Raw genomic sequence first — 17,911 nt, forward strand, 5'->3', positions numbered from 1 at the left:
TGTATTTTAGTGGAGTGTATTATAGTGGAGTGTAGTGTAATGTAGTGTAGTGTAGTGTATTGTATTGTAGTGGAGTTTATTGTATTGTAGTGGAGTGTGCATGTTTGCTGTGCACTGGAGCTATGTAGCAGAGGGTGCTGTAGAGGTGGATGAGGTCAAAACTCAAGGGAGGAACACGGTTCCCTTTCATGTCAGCCTTATGGCGATGAGACGTGAAGGTAGTGGGCGATGCTCTCCTCCCAGAATGCTCTTGATGGTGCAGAGGTAGTGTGTGTGTGTGTGTGTGTGTGTGTGTGTGAGTGTGTATGTGTGTGTGTGTGTGTGTGGGGGGGGGGTAGGACAGTACCTGCAGGCTACACAGGGGAGGGCTGGCTGTCAAACCCCCTTACCGTGAATCCATCCATGTGACAGACCACCCCCATCCCCCACCCCCCGCACACCTCACCCCGCCTCCGCGCTCTCTCCCTGCCCCGATCGCTCTGAAGAGCCCGGCACCAGCCCGTCACGTTACCTTCGCACGTTAAACACGCGCTCTTCCTCGCGCTCTTCCTCACACTCCCCGCAGAGTCAGGCGGTCTGTGAGGAGACGCTCCCCTCAGCCGTCTCCGCCGCGTCTGGGGCTGGCGTTCGGCCCCGCGCGTAAGCGTTTACTCTCAGCAGGCGCTCGCTGATAAACAAGCGATTCCACTTCTAAACGTCTCTTCCCCTTCTTCATGTGACAATGCGCCGGCTGCATCCGTGGGAGCGGAATCAATAATAAGAGCGGGGATGTAAAGAGCAGTACGGAGCGCGTCGTGACCCAGTTTTACGAAAAAGAGCGAGCGCTCCTAAAATAACCCGATCCAGGACACTCGCAGCCCTCCCGACAACACCGGAGCCTCCTCCAGAGGAAAGAGAGGCATTGTGGGAAGAGGGAGGGGAAGGCGGGGAGGAGGAGGAAGATGAGGGCGATTGGGCGGGCTTCCTGCCAATCGTGTTTGACCGGAGGTGTGAGGGCGGGACTTTAGGCAGGCCTGCGGCACAGAACAGACGGCAGGAGTGGAAAAACATGGAGGAATCTTTGTGCAGCATACAAACTTTGTTCTTCACAAACCTCCTCACATGGGGCTAGAAGACGGGATAGTTTGAAGTGTGAGCTGTTTTCAGACTGGCACACATAGAATGTTAAAAAAAAATAATATATCGTAGACCTGTATTGCTTTTAAGTCCAGTAATTAGAGAAAAACATTCTTTTTTGGCATTAATTCCTGCTCTGGCACCGTCAGTTTCCGGAGAAGACACAGGGGGTCCATTTATTTGACGTCCCCGAGAAAACCTTAATTTCTCATTTTTTACAAAGCACTTCACACTTCACAAATCCAAGGACACAGATTTTTGTAAATGAGCTGCAGTGTGTGTGTGTGTGTGTGTGTGCTTGCATGTATAGCATGTGTATTGTTCTGTGTAGCTGTGTGAAAGTGCATATGCATTTTGTCAGTGTGTATGTTATGTTTGTATCTTGTTTGTGTACATGTGTGTCTGTGTGTGCCTGCATGTACGTGTATGTGTGTGTGTGTGTGTGTGTGTGTGTGTGTGTGTGTGTGTGTGTGTGTTTGCATGCGCATGTGCCTGTATGCATAGTTAGAGGGTGTGAATGACCCTCTAAAGCTCTTTTTAATGAAGTGTAGGATCAGGACACTGTCTTAATGGCCGTCTGGTTCTAATTACTGTAACTAGGGTCTGTACTGTAACTAGAGTAAACAACCTAGTGTCATCCTTCTGACTTGCAAGATTATGAGATCAGAGAATAAGTGGAGGATCTTCCTGGATTACGACACGGCTCTGGGCTTTTTGTTCAAATCCTCAGCTTTGGGCTGATAAGTGGAGTGACGCACGATCACCTCCCACGATTAGGGAGATCTCTGCACCTGCGCAACATTGGATCACGTAACCCTGGGGACCCAAAACTTTCCTGCCCTTGTGCTTTCCCCCTTGTGTGCTCCATTTTATTTCCCCAACTCACTCAGGTTTCTGTGTGTGTGTGTGTGTGTGTCTCTCTCTGTGAGAGAGATAGAGAGAGAGAGAATGAAATAAAGATAAATCAAATGTGTGTGTACATGTTTGTGTGTTTAGAGATGTGCGCTCATGTGTACTGTATGTTTCCGTGTGTATATGTATGTTCATGCCTTTGTTTGTGTGTGTGTGTGTGTGAGAGAGTGTGTGTGTACTGACAATAAACATTTTCTTAGAGTGCACAGGTTCATTCTCAGGTGACAATTAGCTGCAGAGGCGAGCTTCATTTTTAACAGTTTGACAGATGCATTTCACTGCTATTAAAGCAATGTTCAGATCTCCTATGGCTCTGAAAAGCACTTTTCCTGCCATTTCTCAGGACAGCTTGAAGCTTCACATAGTTTCCCTGACAATGGTACTTTGCCTAAAGTCAACAGAACCTGCATTTCAAACCAGAAGAAAACTGCCATTACATTCTTTTTTTGGGAAAATAAAATACTTTTATAGTGCAATTCAAGAGCTCTTGCATTCTCTGTATTGTGCTCTGACAGCATGCACACTCAAGACTTATTTTCCTCACATATTTTATTTTCATCTTTCATTTACTCTGTTGATAGTTTTGTGGAGGCATCTATATATCAAGGTTTTTTTTTTTAAAGATTTTTTTGCTAAAGAGTACCGCAGTCTGACTAGAAACAATAAAATGTCTGAATGCTCATAATCACCTGGCATGGAACTATAGTTTTCTGTACAGTGTACCTGATGTGCGTGCCTCTTACATAAACACATATAACTCTTATCACCTGTCCCGTAGTGCACCAGTGGGAGATATCACCTGTCCTGTAGTTCATCTGTGGGAGATATCACCTGTCCTGTAGTGCACCAGTGGGAGATATCACCTGTCCTGTAGTTCATCTGTGGGAGATATCACCTGTTCTGTAGTTCACCAGTGGGAGATATCACCTGTTCTGTAGTTCACCAGTGGGAGATATCACCTGTCCTGTAGTTCACCAGTGGGAGATATCACCTGTCCCGTAGTGCACCAGTGGGAGATATCACCTGTCCTGTAGTTCATCTGTGGGAGATATCACCTGTCCCGTAGTGCACCAGAGGGAGATATCACCTGTCCTGTAGTTCATCTGTGGGAGATATCACCTGTCCCATAGTTCACCTGTGGGAGATATCACCTGTCCTGTAGTGCACCAGTGGGAGATATCACCTGTCCTGTAGTTCATCTGTGGGAGATATCACCTGTTCTGTAGTTCACCAGTGGGAGATATCACCTGTCCTGTAGTTCATCTGTGGGAGATATCACCTGTTCTGTAGTTCAACAGTGGGAGATATCACCTGTCCTGTAGTTCATCTGTGGGAGATATCACCTGTTCTGTAGTTCACCAGTGGGAGATATCACCTGTTCTGTAGTTCACCAGTGGGAGATATCACCTGTCCTGTAGTTCACCAGTGGGAGATATCACCTGTCCTGTAGTTCACCAGTGGGAGATATCATCTGTCCTGTAGTTCATCTGTGGGAGATATCACCTGTTCTGTAGTTCAACAGTGGGAGATATCACCTGTCCTGTAGTTCATCTGTGGGCGATATCACCTGTTCTGTAGTTCACCAGTGGGAGATATGACCTGTTCTGTAGTTCATCTGTGGGAGGTATCACCTGTCCTGTAGTGCACCTGTGGGATTATCATCTGGTCACCATAGAGAAACCCTTTTCTGCTCTTTATGGGACCCTCGATCACAGGTGTGAAGTGTGAAAGCTCCCAGACAAAGGACCGTTTTGGCCTAGAACGTTTGAGCGAGGGCTCTTTGTCAACTGCCCCGTGGAGTGGGAAGGTTTGTCATGGAGGTCCAGGGGTGTTGCTGTGTTTACTCTGCCTGCGTGTGACTGCATGCGTGTCTCTAACGTGTTGTGACTCTTCTTTGTGCTCTCTAATCTGCTGCCTGACCTGGGACACTTCTGGGAAACGCCCGCCTTTCTAGTCGCATGTGAGTACACACACACACACACACACACACACACACACACGCTGCGTGTCACACACCGCCTCAGTCCATCCACGGCTAAATAAACCCACCCAATATCGTAGGGCAAGTCCCATCAGTCTCCCTAACACCGCTGCTGCAGAAACACAGTAATCACTCCAGAACACTGAGCGAATCCATCAGCCCAATCTCCACTCACAGTTATAAGAATCCATCTTGTATCTCCAGAAATGGTGTACTCAATCAAGCCAATATCCTCACCGAGAGCATAATCAATAAAATCCACAATGTATTGTCACGGCGGCTGTGTTTGACCGCGTACGACCGTGTCTGACCGCGTACGACCGTGTTCGACCGGCAGGTGATTACGGTGGAAAAGCAGGAGAACCACAGCTTCCGGCTGACGGGGAAGGGTGTGGACCAGGAGCCCAAGGATGTGTTCAGCATCAACAGGATGACCGGGGAGGTGATGGTCAGCCGACCACTCGACAGAGAGGCCATCGCCTTCTACCACGTGAGTGCTGCCCGTGTGTGTGTGTGTGTGTGTGTGTGTGTGTGTGTGTGTGTTTTGGTCAGAAATGTACAGTATCTTTCTTTATCTTTTCATTCTGTGCATTTTTGCTCTTCGCTGGTTTACGGGCTGTGTTGACTGTGTTGATTGCGTGAGTTTGTTTTCCTCCTCCGCCTCTGTCACATACTCTTTTCCTGCTGGTGTAACTGTTACGCTGCTCTCTTGGGTGCTTAGCAAATCCAGGTTGCAGAAGCACCATAAAAACACCCTCAAAGATCAATAAGTACACTCTGTGAGATGCTGAGGACCTGAACCAAAGTCAGGGGAGCATGGCAGGCGTAGCTGGAGGGAAGGCGATACCGATGCTAGCTGTGATAGCAGGAAAGCTAGCGCAACGGCTGGGATTCCCACGCAGCAACCCTCTTCATATGCGACCTGTCGTCTCCTGATATTTGTCAGCACCATTGGGACCCACCCAGCTAAAAAAAACAGCTCAAGCTAGGTTATGAAACCTGCTGTTAGGTCAGACCAGCACAACATGGTTTAGCTGTTTGACCAGTTCAGACCTGGTTTGACAAGCTCATGCCATGTTTTGAAACCGCCGGTAGCTGGTCATTTCAAGGTGGTCTTAGCTGGATTTTACACCAGGGCACATTACACAGATATTGTTTAAACAAGTTTTGGCCGAAGTGAGGATATTTATAATTTCCCTCAGCGCCGAACAGTCAGCAGAGATGCACTTCCCGCCCTCTCTTGTCTCGATCTGATAATCCACCATTTTCGCGGTCCAGCCCGGGCACGTTCCCTGTGAATTACACGCCGCTTCGGAAATGAGAAACATCATTCGCCCAGCTCGTCGTTTATTTATCTCCGTCGCCTCGGTTCAAGGCGTCAGACTCCACGGCCCCAATGAAGCGCCTACTCAACCCCCACCACTTTTTATTTCATTTTAATGAATGTGGAATTAATATCTAAACAGGTACGCATCGCGCGTGACAACTCATTTTTCCCGAGACGGGCAGCGGAGGATGGAGGGAGGGTGGGGGGTGTGGATGAGGGGGTGCAGCTGGTTGGTGATGAAAATTATTTGACATTCACGGCTCTGTTTGCGCTCCTGGGAGAAGGTCTGTCTTTATAACACCAGGGCATCGCAGTCTGAGGTTTACCGGTTAATGCTGGTACAGGGGTGCTGCTGTGGGTTTTGGTTTTACGGTGCAGGAGGGCACTTTTTTGATGTTGTTGTACAGGAGGGTAGTATTTTTGAAGATATAAAACTGAAACCTATTCTTCTTGGGTATGTGATGGTAGAGGTATAATATTTTAGCATTGTTTTTTGTGTTTGTGTACATTGAGGTGGTTCACTTATAGTACTTACTGAATTATACAATTATAAAATGGCAATATTAAAATAATACAGGGTATATAATATACCAAAACTAGAGGATGCTGGGGGAACTGCCTGTGCTGGATTGTTATTGGTGTCAGAGTTGTTGTGGCCAAATGCAATAATGTTGTGGGTTATTATTGTGTGTCAGTGTTGAACTGAATGTGTGCATGTGTGACTGAAAGTGTGAGTGTGAGCTAGTGGTGCTTAGTGTTTGGCACACACATATTCCAGTGTGGATCAGTGTGAGTTTTGCACGATTCTGGGTTAAATCAGTGCTAGGATGGCATTTGTGTGGGTCTGTGTGGCAGTGGGTTTGGAGTGTGTTATGGCAATCAGGTATGTGTTTGTGTAACTGTGAATTTGGTGTAGGTCTGTGCATCTGCAAGGTCATCATGTGTTGTTGTTGCTGTGGCTTTAGTGTGCAAATTTCTCCTCCTTCAGAACTCCATCTCCCATGACACCCCTCTCACAAACACACTACAGCTATAAGACACTCCAGACTCACAGTTCCGCTGTAGCTTTGGTGTGTGTCAGTGCTGCTGTGAGTTTGGCTGGGATGTGTCTCCTTCAGAACTCCATCTCCCACGTTGCCCCTCTCCCAAACTCACAGCAGCAGTGAGACACCACAAACTCGCAGACAGCATAGAGGAGCTGAGTGCCATCTTATCCTTAATATATGCAGCTTAAATGCGGAGGTGTAGCACAGACAGGCGAATCCGCTCCCAGGAGCAGATGCTTTGTGAAAATCCGCACCTCTCTCCTGCTGTGAGGGTGAGACTGAAACAGCTAACACACAACCTTAATCTCACACACGCCGAATTGAGGGGATTTAAAGGGCCTGTTTATAAACTCCATGCACATGCAGGCATATGCACATACACACTCCCGCATGAGCACACACATACACGGACACATACACACACACACACACACACACACATGCTCACACACACACAGGCACATACGCACACCCACCCACACATGCGCACACACACACACACACAGGCGTAATCTCACACACGCACACACACACACACACACACACACAGCCTTAATCTCACACACGCCGGACTGAGGGGATTTAAAGGGCCTGCTTATAAACTCCATGCACATGCAGGCATATGCACATACACACTCCCACATGAGCACACACATACACGGACACATACACACACACACACACAGATTAACACCAGGGCGGGGATGAGACTCACACACGCACACACAGGGAAATACGCACACCCACCCACACATGCGCACACACACACACACACACACATACAGTCCCATGAGCATACACACACACAGATTAACACCAGGGCGGGAGGATGAGACTCACACAGCTAATTCTCCTGTGTCACACCAGGGGCAGTGCGAGCGTTAGCACACACAGACGCAGCCGGGGGTTTGTAACAGAAACGCTCCACCACACGTCCTACGGGGCTGTCAGCGGCGGGGAAGAGGCTCATAATTCTGCCTTAATCAGAGCCCCCCAGCCCCGCTCCTCACAGTCTTAGAGTATGTATTCCACAAAATTCTGAAAATCATCATTTTCACTCCGAAGCTGTTTTCCGTCCACTTCCTGGAAAACGATTGAATTGTAGGTTTTACATGACTGTGTACCAGTGGGCGTGTATGGCGATCAAATGCCTGTCAATTTTCCATTTCCCCGCAATCAATATACTTTCACACAGCAGTATGCATTCTTCCCCCTCCTCATTTAATGTCAGTCAAATCAATTCTCCACCCTTCAGAAAAAAATAACCCTAACCCTTAACCCTGTTTCATTCACGTGTACGTCACATCTCGGGAGCTAGTGCTCTAACTTCCCTTTCAGCTCGCCTTCTGAGACCCTATGTCCTGAAATCTCGGCTCCCCTGAGCTCTATACAGTATTTCTCTTAACATAAGGGACATTCAATTAAAATAAATGAAATAAATAAATAAAATACATTTTTTAAGATAGTGTCACTTCAACATCCAAGACAGTTGTATTATGTCTTATGTCTTAATATACTTAAGCTTTTTTTCTCATGGGACTCATGGGGTTAACACGTGGTCCACAGTTGACCAGCAGGGGTCGCTAGATAGCAATGGAATATGGACCCCTCACCAAACCTTCCTCTACCGTGGGCGATGCAACCGCCAACCGCACATCTCCCAATGGAACTACAGGCCACATCCACCACACTCACAGCCCAGACACGAGGCCCTGGAGCTGGCCCACACACCAACCACACATCTCCCTATGGAACTACAGGCCACATCCACCACACTCACAGCCCAGACACGAGGCCCTGGAGCTGGCCCACACACCAACCACACATCTCCCTATGGAACTACAGGCCACATCCACCACACTCACAGCCCAGACACGAGGCCCTGGAGCTGGCCCACACACCAACCACACATCTCCCTATGGAACTACAGGCCACATCCACCACACTCACAGCCCAGACACGAGGCCCTGGAGCTGGCCCACACACCAACCACACATCTCCCTATGGAACTACAGGCCACATCCACCACACTCACAGCCCAGACACGGAACCTGGGAGCTGGCCCACACACCAGACACGAGACCCGGGAGCTGGCCCACACACCAGACACGGGACCTGGGAGCTGGCCCACACACCAGACACGGAACCTGGGAGCTGGCCCACACACCAGACACGAGACCCGGGAGCTGGCCCACACACCAGACACGGAACCTGGGAGCTGGCCCACACACCAGACACGAGACCCGGGAGCTGGCCCACACACCAGACACGGGACCTGGGAGCTGGCCCACACACCAGACACGGGACCTGGGAGCTGGCCCACACACCACCGCGTGGGGCCTTCACCAAATGAGCATGCGGCAGGCTTGATCCCTCTGCTTTTATTCCCAGAGGATCCCAGCGTGTGGGTTGTGTGCGTGTGGGTTGTGTGCGTGTATTCTGCCATTTCATTTCGTTTCTGGTCCCGAAGAGCTCTTTGTAAAACGCTCGCAAAGTGCTCTTTTGATATGTTTTAATCATCCATCTGTCCGGGGGTGTTTGGATTGGCATCCGGTTGTTTGTGCTTAGGCGTCTAACCTCTGAACACCTAAAGGAAGATCTAGCATATTAGCTTGCTCATTTGCATTCTGACTCTTTCCATTCTTGCATCTCAATTTATTTTAATTGGTTTACTTCATAAGCATCCTTCAGAAAATATGGTTTTTAATGGAGGGCATGGATAGCTTCCTTACTTTGCTACGTTTTGTAACCTTGCAGTTATTTGTTTGTTTGTTTGTTTGTTTTATACGTTGTTTGTTTGCTTGCTTGTTTGTTGATTTAAATTACGTGCATTCTTTTCAAATAAAGCACTTTATCTCAGGAGCAAGGGCAACAGATGTTGTGAAAACAGCAGATTATCCGGTCTAAATTAATGAAACATCAAAGCGATCTCTGTCTCTCTCTCTCTCTCTCTCTCGCTGTCTCTCTCTCTCCCTCCGTAGATGGTGTGACACAGTGAGCTCTTAATCATGCATTCAGGCTGTTTATTATGAAAGGGGAAGTGCAGTGTGTGAGAGTCAGGGAGACGGAGCCCATGTCACGCTCGGATGAATCTGCACATTCACAGCTCCAGGGACCTGCCTCGGACCCGGGGAATCTTATTCAGTAGGGCAGCTGCTGAACCCAGATCAGCCAGGTCCCATTTATCAAACCCTGTCACTACACACCAGGGAGCTCGAGGGGAAGCCGAAACTGACCTGGGATCAGTGATTGGGAGCACTGGTGAAAGCAGTGAACTCTTGAACTGACAGGCTGTGGTTAATCCAGAGTTAGCTTAGGGCAGTGCTGTGTGCTGCTATTGATATTAGGAGATGTGTGTGTGTGTGTGTGTGTGTGTGTATGTGTGTAAGCTCAAATTAATGTGTATAAGCAAACAGTGTAGGATTTATGTTTGTGTGAATAATTCATATTCTGTATATGATCAAGGATATAATATTATTGACTTTGACCAGAGTTCCCCTTTAATAAAGTGAATATGTGGTTATTTGTGCCTCCAAGTGTTACTTGTCTGACAAGTAAAAAAGCGAACTCTTGCAGTCAGCAGAAGGAGAGAAGGGATAGAGAGAAAGAGGGAGAAAGAGAGGGAGACAGGCAGAGGGAGAGAGAGAGAGTGAGAGAGGCAAAGGGAAGAGAGAGAGAGCCAGGGAGAGAGAGGCAGAGGGAGAGAGAGAGAGTGAGAGAGGCAAAGGGAAGAGAGAGAGAGGCAGGGAGAGAGAGAGGCAAATGGAAGAGAGAGGCAGAGAGAGAGAGGCAAAGGGAAGAGAGAGGCAGAGAGAAAGTAAGAGAGGGAAGGTAGAGAGAGAGGCAGAGAGAGAGAGTGAGAGAGGCAAAGGGAAGAGAGAGGCAGAGAGAGAGGGAAGGTAGAGAGAATAAGAGAGAGGCAGAGAGAGAGAGTGAGAGGGAAGGTAGAGAGAGAGTAAGAGAGAGGCAGAGAGAGAGAGTGAGAGAGGCAAAGGGAAGAGAGAGTGGCAGAGAGAGAGAGAGATGGAAGGTAGAGAGAGAGAGTAAGAGAGAGGCAGAGAGAGAGAGAGATGGAAGGTAGTGAGAGAGAGTAAGAGAGAGGCAGAGAGAGAGAGGTGGATCCAGCCATTGAGAAATACAGCATCCTGCATGTGTGTGAATGCTGGCGACCTCTTTATTTAGCTCACAGTAACACCTCGACTCGCAGTGATGAAACTTTGACAGCGGCGGAGCCTCTCTCTGGACCCAGGAGCGCTGACCCGTCCGCTGTAAAAAACTGCAGGAGGTTTTAATGGATTACGCCTCATTAAACTCCCAGCCACACGGCCCTCCTCCTCCTCCTCCTCCTCCCCTTAATAAGACTGGAGAGACAGGGCCCCCAGAGAGACTACGGCTCGCGCTCTCTCCCTGGCTCACACAGCCACACGGGTAAACAGTGAGCTCTTTCCAATCCCTTATTTTCTCCTCCTCTTTCCTTCCCTTGATCCGTTTCTTGCTCCCCGCTTCTCCCGTCGGGAGACATAAGAAACAGAGCAAGAAATGGAAGTGAAGACGGGGAAATCGAGAAAACGTGAACTAGGCAAACGGAATGCCCTTGCTCCTTCAAACGTCAGTTCGAAGCCACGGCAGTTACAGACGTGGCAGATGGGGAGAGGTGTACACACAGGTGGATCATTTATGCAGCGCATATGCTGAATAAATACTTCCGCAAAAGGATGCGTTCATTTTTCCTTGCTCCAAAAAGTTTGGGAGCCTCCTAATCTAGCTCCTAGTTCTTAGAAGGAACATTTAACGGGTTTGGAACGGCCTTAAAGATGGTGGACCTTGATCGATTTCTGGGTCAGGCAGAGAGCAAGGAGATAGGAGGTGAAAAAGAAGTGACTGGAAAAAGACCAGGGCTCGCGCCTGCCTCCTCTGCCCTCGTTCTCCCTGCGGGTCGAGGGCTCTGTCTGTTACGATTCACTGCTTTTGTTTGGACTGGGGTGTGGCGGAAGACCTGCGGCTCTAGGTGACGGAATGCAGCACGCAACCGTTTGCGTTTCGGATTCCTGTGATGTCGCTGTTGTCATGAAAGCCACTGTTTATTAAATTTTGTTTTTATTTTTTATTAACCCTTTAATGGCCTGCTTGGCTATTAACGGTATGATTTCTCTATTGATCTTCGGACTCCAGTGAGGGTTTTTTTCTTAAAACTATGCATTATGCAGCCTCTGTTTAAAACTTGTTGTAATGCATTTAAGTGTTTGTTTTTTTGGCGCATAACACGAGTTGGATCATGCTAATTGCTCTGTCATTATACAATGTGGTTATAATAAAACAATATAAATAATAATGAAACTATTGAAACAGTTCAGGCCCTCTCTGGAAAAGTCAGTTTGGCATCTAGTGTTGCAGAGAAAATATCTCTTATATCTGTACAGCAGATCAAAATACCTCTCGGCCCACAGTAATACAGCATGATTGGCTGCCGATTTCAATTGGCTGTACTGAAGAAACGATTTTGAAAATAAAAAATCCATCTGATAACTTTTGTGAGGCTTGATCCGAAGATCATCTGCGCCAAATTTGGTGAAGATTGGGCAAACTTTGTGACCTGTGAAATGTTTTAAAACTTTCGCTAAAATTCAATATGCCGGCCACATCCATTAGGTTGATGTGAAAAGTTGTCATGTCTCGGCCTTGGGATCTCTCATGGTATCACCAGCAAACACATCGGCAGTTATTAGTAAAAAAAAATTCCATGTACCAAGTTTGGTTTTGATACATCAGAGTGTCGCTGAGTTATGACCTCACTTCATGTTTGGCGACTTCACTGCCATTTTCGATTGATTGTAATGGACGACTGTTTTTGTCTCTACCTGGGGATCTCCCAAGATAAAACCACACACGAGAATTACTTTTGTAAGGCAAACACATCAACAGTAATTGGGCAAAATACATTTTTGACTTATTGCGGCACCTCCCAGTGGTCAAATTATTTTTTATTTGTCAACTTCACCGCCGATTTTGGTTGGCTGTGACAGACGAGCACTTTCAAAAATCTAAAATCCGTCTGATTGGTCTGAACATCATCCATGCTAAATTTGGTGAAGATTTGACTAAATTTGTGGCCTGTGAAAATGTTGAAAACTTTTTCAGAAAATCCAATATGACGGAAAATCCAATATGGGGGAAATTGACGTTGAACTCAGCTTGATCCAAGGAATCCAATGGTACCTAATTTTTCCAACAAGCATGCATAAACATACCTCCAACATTGACCCGTTGGTGGTGATAGAGCAATCGAGGTGAAGACATGAATCATGGTGAAAAGAATCAGGAGACTCTCCCTAATCAGTGTGCCAAATTTCAAAACGTATTACCGTATGGTTCTAGGGGCTGCCATAGGCAACCTTGATGATGATGAATAATAAGAAAAGGTAGAAACACACTGTGTGCCCACGCCGCTTCACTGCTTGGCCCCCAATTGAACAAACTGTAATACATTTCTGGGCCTTTTATTGAGTGCATACCCCAGACTGCAAATATTATTTCCCAGTTTTTGTCAACACTCCTAATGCTTCTGAGTTCAGTGGTGTAAAATGCTCTGATATAAGATATTTAGATATTAATACTGAAATGTCAGTAGACTGATATAATGTCAGAATGTCGTGATCCTGTGGCTAGTCCTACTGAAAACATTTTGGTTGATACTGTAGGTGCAGTCTTATTGAAATAAAGCTGACTCAGGGAATGGGCTGATCCTGTACATATTCCGACTGAAAAAAATTGGCCGATATTGTAGTTGCAGTATTACTGAAATAAGCTGACTCAGGTTTCATCCTGTATAGATACAGTTGTACTGTAATGATGCTGGCTCAGTGTAGAGATTGATTTTGTTGATCAGAGATCATTAATGCGGAAATTGCTGGTTTTTACCCTCACTTTACCTGGGAGTAAAGTGAGGGTAAAGGTGGGAAGACGTTCTGACCAAACAATAGCACAAATTGTTCAGTTCTGGAGAAAGGAAAACCAGGGCTGAATGAGTTGATCAGAGTTGGAAAGTCCAGGGGTCAGAAAGTAAAAGTCCTGCCCTGTGTTTCTTCCAACCATGAACTCAACCAGATAATTTCAGTAATTAATTCTACCTTGTGGCTGAAGAATTATAATTAGCAAAAACATGTGATTGGAACAAAATACTGGGGAGGACTTTTACTTTCTAAACCTGGATTTTTCACCTCTGCTGGTGATCCAATAGATATCCATACTGAAACAATGTTAGCTCCTGGAGAATTACTAAAATAATGCTCCCTCAGAGAATGGCGTGATGCTGCAGCCATTACTGAAATTGTTGGCTTGTGGAATGAGCTGACCCTGTAGATATTCATACTGACATGTCAGCACACTGAAATGATGTATGCACAGAGAATGGGTTGCTACTATACTGTATATATTACTGCAATAGTGTAGGCTTATGGAATGGACTGACCCTGTAGGTACTCATACTGAAATGTCAGCACACTGAAATGATGTCTGCACCGAGAATGAGTGTGTGAGAGTGTGATCCTGTACAGTAGATATTACCGTAATTCCAGTCGACTGACCCTGTGGATACTCATACTGAAATGATGTCTGTAAAGGGAATGAGTGTGTGAGAGTGTGATTCTGTACAGTAGATATTACTGTAATTCCAGTCGACTGACCCTGTGGATACTCATACTGAAATGCCGGAGACTCTGACATAGATTTGAGGCAGTAATAGATCCACACATCTGTTAGAACAGCTGTTTGTCCGCCATAGATCCGTCTCCCCTACCCCCCCTTGCAGTCCCGAGCCTTGGCACGCCGTTCCGCTCTCCCTGTCTGATCCAATGACGGCCCCCCGGTTTCTCATCGCAGCGGACCGTCTCCTCCAATGACAGCTTTCGATTTCTCATCAGGGCGCTCCATCTGCTCCAATGACGGCCTCCGGTTGCTCTTCAGGATCACCGATATCTAGGGAAAGTTAATTATCGCTCATCTGACTAAAGCAGCACGTGGGCATGCCCTCCTCTCTTTCTGCACTTTATTCCTTATGGCTTATGACAGTGTAAAGCTACATCATTTATACACAATGAGACTTAAAGACAAAGGCGGCCTTTTGGCTCCTGCTTATTCTATAAATCACAAAGGGCTTGGAACTCAATGGATGGTACTCCAACCTGGAGTGATACAGTGTATTGCCACGTACGTGATTATTCAACAATTAGTCAAGCTCCTGTTACAAACAGCATGAAAACTCTGTTAAATTAGCGCTGAGTGTACATTCGCCTGAAGGAGCTGATGTTTCGTAACTCGGGCGAGAGTCAGTGGGATGAAAACGTACGTAATTTGCAGTCCGCGTGCGTATTAAGACATTCGCAGCGCAATGCTGTGCGTGACACCAGAGGTCCCGCAGGACGGTGAGTCCCTGCTGAAATTAAGCAGGGTGGAAGTGAAGGCAGACGCCACTGCATCAGAAGGCTGCCAGCCAATTAAGTTACATATACGCTCACATCTTAGCCATTTAGCAGGTACTGTGATCTGATCAGCCACTGTGCAGTGCCCGGGGAGCGATGCGGGGTTAAGGGCCCTGCTCTAGAGCCCAGCAACTTTGTGGATCTTATCTTGGCTAATCCGGGGCTTGAACCACCAACCTTCTTGGTCCCAGTCATGTCCCTTAGCCACTAATGTAAACTCCACACAAAAAGGCCCGAGTCGGGATTCCTGGTTTGTTATCCACGCCATGCCACCACTGGGACGCAACTGCAAACATTTTGCTACACTGTCGCCCTATAACAACCCACCAGTACCTGGCTAAGACGATAGGCTGCAGATAAACACACAAATAACCAACGCCAAACTTACACACAATATACAAGTTAAATAAACACTAATAAGGACAGTAGTAATAAAAAGAAAAACTACTAACAGGACAGAAAGCAGAAATGGTGCCTCACTTGCTGCCCCTCATTCAGTGACAGGCCACGTGTCTCACAGCCAATTCCACACATTCTTTATTGTAGGGGAGTTTTTATTATTTATTATTGTAATAAGGGAAATAGTTCCAATTTTAGAAAATAATCATTTCCATATGTCCTCATATTTTGTGCATTCTATCTCTTTTTCTCTCTGTCTGTCCCTCTCTCTCTCTGTCTTTCTCTCTATCTCTCTCTCTGTCGCTCTCTCTCTCCCCCAATCTGTCTCTCACTTTCCCTCCCTCCCTTCCATCGGTCAGGTGAGCTCTGTCAGCCTGTGACTCTTGCGAGTGCCGCGCATAAATATTACATTACAGAATTAAAGAGAGGAGCTGGGTGATTATTGAATCATTTCATCCGGTAGGTTAACGATGATTGACTGACGCTGTCCGGGGGATGTTCACAAGGTCAGCGTAAATCAGCATATTAATGACACCGCATTAGCAGATAAAATCAATGGCCGGACTTATAATATACATATGCAGCGGATGTTTATGATATCGAGCGAGCAGAGCTCTCCTGCGGCAGAATAGATTTATGCCGTGCCTGTCTGACCTTAAGCAATAAAGAGGTGACTCTCTGTGAAAAGATCTGGAAACAAAGAAACAGAAAATAAACAGCTTTTTTATAAGTGACTCATGTTCTCGTTGTCGAGCTGTTGGCTTGGTTTGAGGTTTTTTTTTCTTTCATCTTCTTCTTCTTGGGCTGCAATGTCAAACATTATTTTCTAATTAAGTTTAATTACATGGAAAATTAACGTTAATTGGATGTTAATGGGAAGGAACTTGACGAGTCGTAAAGTCCGCGGCAGTTCTCTGTGTCTTCTGTCATCGCCGGAGAACGCGTGAGCGGGAGAGGGGATGGAAGAGGGAGGGAGGGAGGGAGGGAGGGGGAGGAGAGGAGTTTTAGAGTCAGAGCGTTATGAAAACGTCAGCGTGTGTGGTCATATTCTGATTGAGCAGGTGTACAGTTCTGCAGGGGAGGAGGGCGAGCTGGACGCACCATGCTCGCATTATCCTGACCGAGGCGTGGGGGGCGCTGTGGACAGACAGGGCCGTGCTGGCCGATTGGTCGAGATCCAGGAGGACCTAAACGTGGTGTGAGGGATGTGGCCCCTGCCGTCTCTCTCTCTCTCTCTCTCTCTCTCTCTCTGTCTCTGTCTTTCTCTCTCTCTCTCTATCTCTCTCTCTCACATCAGACCTCCCCTCAGAGGAACAGCCAGCAGAGGCAGAGCCTGTGACTCCTCCTAATACGCTCTTCCACAGCGCAGAGTAAACCACCACACTCCACAGCCCACCACAAGGCTTCTGAATCAGAGTGTTAACCGCAGAGGGAGGGAGAGAGGGAGGGTTTTGGTACACAGCCACCCTCTGGAATCCAACCACAATGGTGCCCACCACGCAGCTTCTGATTGGCCAGAGGGTTGACCGCAGAGGGAGTAAAGAAGAGTTTAAACAGTTTTGAGTGTTAAATCAACTCTTACAGAGTACATTGGATGTGTAGTCTGTTGGAGTTTAAATAACGCACTACATTTTGCTGTGTACCTATCGCAGTCACATGCACGCTAGATGCCTGGGGTACAGTCAAGTTAATTCATTACCAAAACATAATTGCAATTCCGTTAATGCTCATTAAACATCATAGACTTTTAATAAATTAATTCCACTCTACTGTAATGAGTAATATCCTGAATTGAATTGGAATTGTGGTCCGGATACTGATACGCACTTGCATTGACGTGGTCTAAAGTTGAAATTTACGAAAGCGTAACAAAAGAACTCAACCCAGTCTCGTCCAGGCAGGCCCCGGATGAAACGTCCCAAACCTCTCACATCTCCAGTGAGAAACAGGCGGTGACGCGACCGGCATTTAACACCGCATTGAAATGCAAGCCTGCGCGCCGGACTCGGCCGTTTCTGAACCCGTCCAATAACGTTGTTTTCAAAACAAAAGGACAGCGATCACGGGGGCGCTAAGCGTGTCCGTTAGCATTGCCAGCGCCGCATAATTACGAGTTATCAAAGCAGGGCCGCGGTGTAATTTAACATTTGAAAGCGTCTGCGGATCCCGCCCTTCGTTAATGCGGGTCCCCGGGTCCCCGGGACATACCGCCTGCCCGTTCTTTGCGGGTAATTGGAGCGCGCTCTAACGGCTCCGCGGACAGGAGCCGAGCAGCGGCCCGGAGTGAGCGTGTGCAGCGGTCTGTGCTCCGCGGCTCCACCTGTGTGATCCAGCAGAGCACCATTTCACTTTCAAATGTGCGGGGGAGGGGGCGCTGGGGTACTGCGAAAAGTCGCTTAACAAGTGTTTCACTCTTGTAATAAGACTTTTGATCTTATTTTTTAAATAATTTATCTTTTGATAAATTATATTATAAAATATTACCTCATTGGCAATATTTATTATTTAGCAAAAAAGTTAAACAAATAAGTCGATATGAGACTAAAAGACTTGTTGAGATTGAGTTATTTTGGGGTTTTTGCGGTGCGGGTTTTGACATAGCTGTCTGTAAAGGCCCAGGGGACGTGTCACCCCCATCCCCTGAATTGGCCTA

The 17,911-nt window shown here is 47.1% G+C and overlaps 1 protein-coding gene across 3 annotated transcripts in view; it reads left to right on the forward strand.

The window, feature by feature from the left end:
- The window catches only part of cdh13 (cadherin 13, H-cadherin (heart)), a 487,792-nt gene that overhangs the window by 207,196 nt on the left and 262,685 nt on the right, over window positions 1–17,911 (forward strand). For 2 of the 3 annotated variants that reach the window (XM_061246305.1, XM_061246304.1), the window contains exon 5: window positions 4,347–4,499. The exons of the other annotated variant lie outside the window; for it this stretch is intronic. In XM_061246305.1, the coding sequence (XP_061102289.1) occupies window positions 4,347–4,499 (153 nt within the window). The remainder of the gene's footprint in view (window positions 1–4,346; window positions 4,500–17,911) is intronic. 3 annotated transcript variants of the gene reach the window in all.

This window comes from Conger conger, chromosome 6 (assembly GCF_963514075.1).
Source record: "Conger conger chromosome 6, fConCon1.1, whole genome shotgun sequence".
In the NCBI taxonomy this organism is placed as follows: domain Eukaryota; kingdom Metazoa; phylum Chordata; class Actinopteri; order Anguilliformes; family Congridae; genus Conger; species Conger conger.